We start from the raw sequence: 10,836 nt of genomic DNA on the forward strand, positions 1-10,836 counted from the left end.
TGTGTTTCCTTATTCCTCTTGTCTAATGATTGAAGGAACTTCATTCAATGGTTTCACTGTAACATAGATTTGATGGGCTGTGAATTGCTTTACAACCTGAAATGTTTCCTCATTCATTTAAAAAATTCTTGAATTATAACAATCCATGACTGGCTCGGGGTGGTAGCGGTGAGAGCGTAAAGCAAATTAAGAATGCTAATGGTCGTCACAAAGGCATAGGCAGTGCTTCGTATTTAATATTGCGTCACTCCAGTTGTTCCGCCCTCATTGAAACCCACATAATCTTCAGCTTTCTCATGTTTATCCGCTGTGCTGAAACGCGTCACAATTAAGCTTTGACTGCTTTTTCATGCAGGTAAATGAAATATAGGTGTATAATTTTATATGCTTAGGGCAAGAGTCGAGGTTGGGAACCAGGCTACGAGGTCAGAAACTATTGGCACTGCTAGGTCGTCAAGCTGTCGCTTCTGCCCAGTCACCTGCGGGCAGCAGGCCGTGCAATACGGCGGTGCTGCGCTGCTCGATGTCGCTGTGGCGTGCGCGTTGTCTATGGTGTGCCCCGCGATGACTATGCAGAAGCGCCGTATAATCCGTCCTAGTTTGTTCACCAATATCGACAAACTTAGCTAGAATTCAACAGGACTCCACTCGTACGTAGTTTACTCATGATGCAAGCGCCTTAGTTGAATGTGAACTATATTTTGGAGCAATGCTCTCCGCCGTGAGTTAACAGTGAAATGTCAAGTACAGTTGACGTTCTGAAATATTGAGTAGAATTTGTCATAGTGTTTTATCGATTCACGCAGAAAATATGAGATTGAATGGATTGTTGCATTGGAAATCGATGAGCTGATTCAAAGGAAAAAGGTACGATCGATGTGCGTTTTCGATGTATGAACTCAGAACAACACGATCTGCAAGATTCGTTCTTGAAAGATTCAAGTTTGTTTAACGAACAAGGTATTCGTGACCGCTACACTGTGTCCTTGCTTCTCTTTTCAGTCTTTTGATAATGGATTCATGGAAGCCCGAGCAAGGTTTGGTGATCGGATGATGGGTTCTTCTGATATTCAGGCAGATGTATTACAGTTTTCTTCAGAAGAGCTAGATGTATTTCTAGCAATAAAACTCATTCGATCTTTATTGTAGGCTATCAATTAATGGTTAAATAAATTCATGGCTTTACAGTACTTCATTTCTCGAGGTGCATCCGACAAATTTGAAGTCGCGACTTCCGTCCTACTGAAAATACCACGTACGTAGATCATCGATTTTGCCGATCGTTGCTTCGGTAAATCGTCATATGGAAGCGTGTCTACAAGCTTCTTGCTTCTTTTGAGGCGTCGGCATTCGAGGAGATTAATTGTTGCCCCTCTCATCAATGTACATCACTCATCGCACAAAGTACGTCTGGAAACAAACGAAGCAGGAGATTGGAGGGCAAAACTCCATACATGACACAATATTCTTCTGTTCTTGCACTATACATAGATGATAGATGACAGTTCAAATATGCCTCTTTCTCTTATAATCTTCCGGTCGAAAACTGAGAGAGGCTATTGGGGCAAAAAAATTGAATCAGAACTTGGAACACATTTTTAGCCTAATGCTATTCTTCACGCGTTTAATATAATTTTACCGGGCTGAAAACCGGCCGGTTCAAATGATATTTAACATCAGGATTTCTCCTGCGTTGTCATTGATAACTCTAGCTTGATGTATACATGATTGGCTAGAATTAGTAGTTTCATTGTATATTGTAGTACATATATGAATTGGAATAGAAGAAACATTTTGTTAGCGTTTTGAAACTAACATTGTTGTTTCATGCCATTTCACCTACAAAGGAATTTGAAATTACCCTCGCTTACAAAAAACAGTAGGTATCGTAGTATAAGCATCCATCTTACCATTCTAGGGGCTTTTTTTACAAATTTTTAATGTTTCTGTATATATGTGCGTGCGCAGTTGAATTAAGAGCATTAACGCTTTCAGTGCCGAAAAAACAAATGCCTGAATCATTGATTGCTCCGCCGCCATACTGCATTGATTATACTGTGTAACGATCGAAGGCCTCCACTGCAAGCATCGCCTTTGCATTGCATGGGATAATAATCAATGAATGTACTTGTATGTTCTACATCATTTACCGATTAATCATTTCAATAGGAACGAATTTTCACGAACCACTCAATAATATTTCTTACAGATCCAAACAAAAATTAGAATGGAATCTTTTTCATTCAAATCTAATCTCTTTGTCATAGCGAAACGGTGTCGCTATCAGAGTATTTCAGGTAAATTTCATTAGGCCTCTTAAATTTCAATTAGACCATTGATAGAATTCTTAGTCATGCCTAGCCGTGTTGAACAACTCATGGCTCAAAATAACAGGACCGAAACTCCTTCAGATATGGTACGTAACTTTATTTTCTAATAATTATTTACAGTAGATCGGTATACATAACTCGCAATGCGCGGCACCTGAATATCTCATGGGATTACGTCTTTGCATTCCTCAACACAAGCGCAAAAAACATGTCCGCAAATGTCTCGCTGATAATCGCTGTTGAGTACAGTTTATTTAGTTACTTACGTCCTTGAAACAATTTTTCGGTGTCGTAACAGCTGGCGGAGGTACACATTTACGTAGTACCACACGACAAATGGATCCCATACCGCCGGCTCGCCAAGAACAGAGTGGTCGAGGAGACGGTGTCTGTGGGGTTCGTGCGGGTGCTTCCTGAGACGACGCTCACCGAACTCAGGACCGCCCTCAGAGAGCAGCTACCGGAGGAAGAACTCCTCCATCACTTCGTCTTCATCAAAAGTGTTGGCAGAAACTTTACTCAGGTAGGTGGAGTGCGTGTTGAGGAACGCTAGCATGCGCTAGCGTATTTGAAACCGATTGCAATTCTATGTTAGGCAATTAGAGAAGAAAGAGGCTAATAAGGTTCTTAATGTTATTTTTCAAGATTATAGTTAGCATCAAGTAACAAAGCCGCCGGAATATGAGGATATTTTCATCATCGTTGTTCATTGTCTATTGTATATAATATTTTCATTGTTGTTCCAGTGTTCATTATTGTACAGGAAAAACGTGCGAATAACTCAGTCAGAAATGTTGAAGAGTATTTGTCGGACAGGATATGTTTAGAATTTAGAAATGCCACAGTCTCGCCATTTATTGTAATGGATTAAAATGAAATCTTTTAGCCGTAATTTGAAATTCATCTTTATATTTGATTTCTTCATTTGTCACAGGTGAAACCTTACCAAGAAGGAGTCGTCAAGGTAAAGAACTTCCTGCCACCCAAGGCGCCGGAGCCCGAAATCCACATTCTGGAAATTAGCGAAGAACTTCTTCGCAACGCGTCGAGCCTCGGATCGCTGGTGCTCTCCGACGAACTTTCCGACTCGCAGGTATTTAAGCTATTTTATTTTGTTCAATCTTAACTTATGTATAACTCATGCTATTGACACCAATTTACAACTGTTTCCGTGCGCTTTTGACCACCTTCAGCTACACCCTGAAGGATCTGAATTCTTTGTATCCATCGATTCAGGCACGATTTCTCAGAAAAACGTAAACAATGGTATAATAATTTTAAATTAAATAGGACGACTAGTTTTAAAACAAAATTTTTTAAATATCTTCACTGAGAATCAAAGGCATACTCCTCAGTTTACGTAAGCCTGAGCCGCTCGTGCATGTAGAGGAATTAGCTTGGAAAATAATCTCTGCTTACTGCTATTTTACTCTCAGTCATTAATTGACTAAATTCCTTGTTTGTGCGTGCAAACTTAAAGTTATTTTAACAGTCTATTGCTTTGGTCTTGGCTTGTGTAGTATTTTTTATAGCTAACCGAAAAATGTATTTTAATTTCTCAATTACATCATTGCAATAAAATAGAGCAATATTTGGGGCTCTGTGTTTTGAAAATCCCTATTTTCGCTCACTTGGAAATTTTTCAGCGAAAATGTGCGCGTTTCATAGCAGAGAGAGAAATAACGTCAAAGTCCATGTCAATTTTTGAGCTACTGGAAAGCATCCCATTAATCGTGACCCAACGATACCTGCATTATATTGTTCGATAGGGAGCACAGATTAAGCTGCAAGGACGATGTGTGCCAGTCAATGACACATAAGTCGCCACTCAGCACATACTGCCGTAATTACATCGCCGCTCGTCACTAAAAACCCTATAATACTGGTCAGAAATTCAATTTATATGGTCCGATAACCACATAATGACTGCGTAGTTATTTTGATCGCGTTGGAAGGAAATGATTCCGTTTTGTTCAGAAAAGAAATGATTCAGTTTTGTTCTTTTGAAGGCCCGCGACTTTAGTGTTGCGGCGACGATGTCAGTATTGACGGTGTCACATTTTGCAGGCCAGCAGCGTTCTCGGCAGGACTCCCCGCACTTTGGGCAGCGATACCTGGACACGCCGACCCAGCCAAGCGGATGCCCCTCTGACCGAGGAGGAAGAGGACCTATGGGGCGCTCAGGGCCGATCTGCTGCAGAAGCAGCTTTCACTGAAGCTAGAATACAAGGAACCAGGACTCGTGCCAGTGATGATGATGACTCAGGTTAGGAGATTTACATCTTCTTGATATACCTAACTCACCTCTCATTAATATTTTGGAAAAAATTTAAAGTTAGCCAAAGATAGAGTTAGCCGTAGCTCATGTTATTGACGTTTGTGATTCACGTACAAATTTTTGCCAGTTTGTATCCGAAATTTTTTGTCTCAAGTCTGAAAAAAGTTTTTCAACGATCATTAATTAAGTATCAATTTTCAGGCCTAAGTTGTACCATTCAACGATATTTTAATTAATTTTCAACTGGATTGGTAATGTGCTCCTATAGTACAGACTCTAGTACTCAAGTGAGTAGCGGCAGCACTGTGGGTATGCGTCGATATATTGCAAGCTCGGTGCGTTCCCCGGCACTCAGGTCATTCACGCCTGCCATCGCAAGATCGATGCTCTACAATACGGCCAACCAAGCTCACCTTATCAGTCTGTGCATGCTTTTGTCGATTACACACTCCCGTTCTGCTCAACGCTTTATTCCTAATACATAATAAGAATTTTTCGATTTCTTAAACGCAGTTTATAGCTTGCAGCAATTTATTTCGAAAATTTATCGACAATTTTTAATCTTTAACTTGGTAAACTTTAAGGAACAATACGAAATATTCTTCTTATTTCACGTTGCGGGCATTTTTCAAATGGAACGAAAGTATTCAGCTGAATTGCACTGCGAGAATAATTTTGGGGATTTCGCTGCTACAGGGAACAGTGACGTACGGCAGAGCAGCTCGTGGCAGGGCAGCAGCAGGCGGGGCAGCGCTCGCAGAGACCGTGCAAAGGGCAAGACTCGAACCAAAAGAAATGCCGACGCAAAGACAGGACATAATTCCGAGGCTGAAAGTGAGAAAGGTGGTGAAAGCGGCGGTCTCGAGGCTGACGATGAAACATCGGACCTCAACTCGAGACGAGGGTCTGTAGCTTACGGAGAGGAACACAATAATTCTGAAGTCGAAAATGAACTCGGCGATGACAAGGAAAACTTAGATACTGGCTATCATGAAGATTTTTCTTCCTCGTCACCGCATACCTTGAGCTATCGAGAAGCCAGTGGAGACGTTCCGTCTGAAGTTGTCGTCCAGGGTGACCAGGAGGGTGCTGAAGAGGCAACCAATTTACTGGAAGAGAATGACTCTTTCCAACAAGAGAACGAGAGATCCTTTTCCGAGCTTGATGGACTTCGCCTAAGTGCCGAAGAATTGGTGAAAGCCTCGGTGAGGAAAGCGGAGGCTTTTGTGATCTCCTCTGACATGCCTGACGCTGCGGCCGATGGCAATAACAGTCAGTCTGAAAATGATGGCGGGGCAGAAGCACAGGCTTCTGAGTGAGTACCTCAGTACCTGCGTTTGTTTAAATTAATAATAGCTCATATTTGCTCGAGCAGTATATCCGGAAAATTTTATTCTATATTCGATTATGTAAGAGTATATGTAAATAGAGCGCTTTTAGTACCTAATTGCCTGATCTTTTTACTGATATAGGAAGCCATAATTAATAGGAAGTAATATTTGAAGCGAATTTTTCGGAATTCCACGAGTCTTATGTAAGTCAATTAAGAGAATTATCTTCCTCCAACATTTTCTTGCGCATAAAAATTAGTGGATACTTGTTTCTTGGCAAAACGTTAGCAAAACTTCAGCTTTAAACCACCAGCCTGCAGCATAAAGTTGTCTATCCCTGCGACCTGAAAAGTCAAACGTGTTGCTTGGACTGTGAAACTTAATTTAAATTTAACATTAATTTTAAATTTAACATGAATTATTATTTATTCCATTATTTTAATCGAAGTATTACGCCTATTTTTATAGAGGTACTGGCTCGCGGTTTGACCAGCTTGGTCGGAAGAACCGCATTCCATTACGTAGAAGCAGGAGTGAACCTCCACGTCGACTAGGACCCCCGAAAAGCCAAGCGACCAAAGCCAGAGGGAGGGGCAAACTAGCCACCAGCAGCTCAACCGCGAGGCTCGTCGGGCGAACGGGACGACAAGCTCCCGGGGGGCCGAGAAGCGACATCGCGCAACGAGTTCCCAATGCCAGAGGTATTTCTGTTTTTAGTCCCTATTACTTTTTGTGACCCATGTTAAAGACTGTCAGCTGCGTATAAACGTTGATATGAAGTTTACTGGGCACAGAATGTTTCATGTAGTAATGATGAAAAAGTTTTAGTTACGTTGATAATTTCTTGAGCAAACTGTAAGCATTTCAGCCAACTAAAAAATTCTTGTCGAAAAGGCAGCAAATCTTCAGTTCAAGCCACCAACTTTTAGTAGGAAGTTTCCTATCCCTGTGCTGGCTGTAATATTCGACGTAACCCGTCAGTCAAACGTGTTGCTTGGATTGTGAAACTAAATGAAATGTGAAAGTAAAATCCGTATATTTATTTTAAATGATTGTTTCTGACGTGCGGTGTTGGAAGCGAGTTTATACTAGAAGAGAGTTGCTTGCACACTAGTGACACTAGTGTGAAATTCTCCGCGAGTAGTTTCAGAATTATAAAAGAGGATCGTATCATTAAAGATATATCTGATTCCTTAATTTCTTTCTGAAAACCGAGCTGCATCCTACCAGGCTACCTTTGCTCATTCTCGTGATGTTCCTATTGTTCATAAATTCAAATTCTACTTCATAAGCAGGAGAAAGAACTTAGAAAAATGATAATTTATTCGGAAGTAAGTTGCCAGAGCACAATCGTACAATTGTTTTCTTGATGTAACCTTATGATTATTTAAAGGTCATCGAAACGCTGTCTCTGGCCTGAACTTTCCCTGGCATGCAAAATAGCCTCATGACTCATCTTAACTCTCTGCTTCCTGAATTATTCAAGTGTGTCAGTATGTGTGTCTCAGTCTTAAATTGTTACGACCAATGCTGGTGCACGCGAGTGACCTAGCCATATCAGCACTATCTTTATCAATGTGAAAAATAATAAATTAAACTCGGCAGACTTACACAAATTTCTTAATCTAACAAGTTAAAGGATCATGGGAATTTTTTATTGAGCTAGAGCGTTTTGGTCGATTTAGTCTAATTCGTGACTGTTCAATGAAGTCATAATTTCGGTGGTTAGGAAAGTCTTTTGCTGTTGTTGAATAGAGCGAGTAACCAGCGAGTTACTCCCACTGACCTCCCACGAGTTACTCCCACTGACCTCCCACGAGTTACTCCCACTGACCTCCCACGAGTTACTGCCACTGACCTCCCACGAGTTACTCCCACTGACCTCCCACTAATTACTCCCACAAGTTACTCCCACTGACCTGGTGTGTAGCCCAGTTCAGGTGTCATTACCACCAGCCGGCAAGTCTCTGACATCGACCACTGGCACGTACTATCTAACTTGGTCATCACGATCTGCTCAGCCTCATTCAAATTCCCTCGTTATGAGAGGACATATATAAAAACTTTTAATATTTTAGCATGAATTATATATCATAATTCAATTCAAATTCTGAATTAAGTTGCATTCCTTATTAATGTATAGAAACTCTCATTATTGATTCGAATGAAGAATAATTTCTGTACTTGAAAATCTTTTAATTGAAATTCATTTTCACCCGCTGTTATGTCAGTTATTTAATTATTAAGGCTAACGAAGTATCCTTCTAACGCCCATCAGGCACCGCATATGAACATTTTCTCCCATTTGAACATATTTTTCATTCAGAACGGGAATATGAAACGCATGTGAAAGACTCATAATAAACATAATTTTCTCTTTGCATGAATGAATAATGAAAGCAATTATTTCGTTTGCTAGAATTTGGCAATTGTTTTGACCTCGATGCTTATCTAAATTGATATGAATATGACGCTTCTGAGTAAGTCATGCACCCGAGACATCATGAAAATCTGCATATGCTTGGTGTTTTTTTTTAGAATTTATCAAGTCTGTTTGGATCTTTGGAGTTCAAGTTTATCATTTGCTCTATAGTCTATATCAATAATAATGAGTAAGCGCTTACATTCGATATGACATTTCGATCATGCAACACAAATTAAGTAACGCACGAAAATAATTACCTCGGATTATTCTTTCCGTAATAGAAATTTTTCACGCTAATATTGAAACAAAGACTACTACGGGCACCAAATCAATACCAAGAAATTCCTCGTAATTTTATCCTGCAATATCCTGCGGTATTTTATTACTTCGACCGGCAAGTGTTCCACTTACTGATTTGACCGCACGTACATCATCGTACCAGCCTCGCCTGACCTTACGACTTGTTTCTGTTGCGCCTCTCATTACCATGAACATTGCCCAGGTTCGTGAATGTTTCTTGCCCAGCCTATGATTTTGGTTTAGCAACACACATTTTTTTAAATAATATACGTTTAAAAATTACTTTTTAAAGACAACACTTCCAAAGAATCCAGTATCTCCAACTTACAGATGTACAATGAATTTCTCATCTAATTTTCGAAAATTAAAAAAATTACCTTTTCAATTTTTTAAATATATATAAAATTTAGTCTCCAACTTTACACAAGTTGGCAAAATTTCAGATCGATAGGATAAGTAGAAGTGTATTAAATTTTGATTACAAGATTTGTAGCAGACAGACAGACAGACAGACAGACAAGAAGTGAAGTTAAAGAGAAGTGTTGTAATAAAAAAAAATTAGAAAAAAGTTGAAAAGCTCTAAATTAGATTGCTAGAAGCCTGCCATTACAGGTTGATGACTGCGTAGGTTGCCATCAACCTTCCCGCGACCTCCAGACTGTTGGTTAATGTTTGTGAATATTAAATTACTCACTTTAGGAAATTCTTTTCATTGACTTTACAGCTGCGCTGAACTCTTGGCCGTGATTTGCGACACTGGTGTGAGTCTAATTTTGAGGCGTTGCGCGCGAGAAAGCGTGGACTTTGCAAATTGTGCGCCACTGAAATACAATCTTCAAGGAAATTTGAAATGTGATAATTTTTAACAGCGTATTCTGAAGTAAGTCTGCTATTGGGAACTCGATAACAGAAACACGTCATACTACATGGCTTTTGAATTATCTTGATGAGACAGACAATAGCAATAAGAAATTTAGTCATTATAATTTAGACTCACATACCCAATCGCCGTTACGGCAATTTTAGGGTTAAAAAATATAATTACTTGAAAAAGCACATCCTCTTCGAAATATATTCCTACTTAATCGCAACCTATCCGTAACTACTGAACACAATGTGTGAAATCAGCGTATTAGAAAATGATTGCATCCCTAACTAAACTATTTTCTCTCATAATGGCCTCGAAACATCACATCATTTCAATTACCTCACACGTTTACGCATGCTTGCACGAAAATTTCCGCTCATTTACTTTATTTCGTTAATAATTTCAGGAAAATATTATTTAGGACAATAGTTCTTTTATTATAATGTATATCTACGGGCAATGACATATATGTGCGAGAACTCGAAATTGAGCCATAAGGTTTCCATGCAGTTGTGCGGTCAGCTACAAACTAATCATCAAGTTCGAACATGTTCACAATTTATGATTTAGGATAAACATCATCAAGTAGCACGAAACCTGTAACATTCTGTCTATTTAATATAAATAATATGTGTTTAAAAATTACTCTTTTTAAAGACAACACTTCTAAAGAATCCAGTGTCTCTGATTTTACACATGAATAATAAATTTCTAATTTTATAATCATATATTAAAAAAATTAATTTCAAATTTTATTTTTACAATTTAAAAAAATTTAAAATTTTCAAATTATTTATTCTGTCAATTGATACATGCATTGTCTCTGACTTTACAAAAGTGTGCAAAATTTCAGATCGATTGGACAGGTAGAAGTGTGTTAAATATTGATTATAAGATGTATGAAGCAGACAAATTTATTTTTTTTTTTCAAACTATTTAATTTCATATATAAAATTTTTAAATTTTTAAAATTATTTATTCTGTCAATTTTGCAATGTCAATTGCAAAATTATTTATTCTGTCATGCAATGTCTCCAGCTTTACGCTAGTGTGCAAAATTTCAGATCGATTGGACAAGCAGAAGTGTGTTAAATATTGATTATAAGACTTGTGGCAGACAAACAAACAAGAAGTGAAGTTAAAGAGAAGTGTTGTAAAATATACGTTTAAAAATTACTTTTTAAAGACAACACTTCCAAAGAATCCAGTGTCTCCAATCTTAAAGATGTACCATGAATTTCTCATTTAATTTTCGAATATTAAAAAAATTAATTTTTCAATTTTTTTAATATATAAATTTTTTT

The 10,836-nt window shown here is 38.5% G+C and overlaps 1 protein-coding gene across 1 annotated transcript; it reads left to right on the plus strand.

The window, feature by feature from the left end:
* Positions 1 to 2,209: 2,209 nt before the first annotated feature.
* On the plus strand, positions 2,210 to 6,640 carry LOC108678407 (the record flags this gene model as incomplete). The annotated part of the gene is made up of 6 exons (XM_018166822.1): positions 2,210 to 2,416; positions 2,629 to 2,853; positions 3,265 to 3,423; positions 4,398 to 4,596; positions 5,305 to 5,923; positions 6,408 to 6,640. Coding segments are annotated over exons 1-6 (1,498 nt in total), but the record flags the coding sequence as incomplete, so codon positions are not given.
* Between the last annotated feature and the right edge of the window lie 4,196 nt (positions 6,641 to 10,836).

Source organism: Hyalella azteca, unplaced genomic scaffold (assembly GCF_000764305.2).
Source record: "Hyalella azteca isolate HAZT.00-mixed unplaced genomic scaffold, Hazt_2.0.2 contig15239, whole genome shotgun sequence".
In the NCBI taxonomy this organism is placed as follows: Eukaryota; Metazoa; Arthropoda; class Malacostraca; order Amphipoda; family Hyalellidae; genus Hyalella; species Hyalella azteca.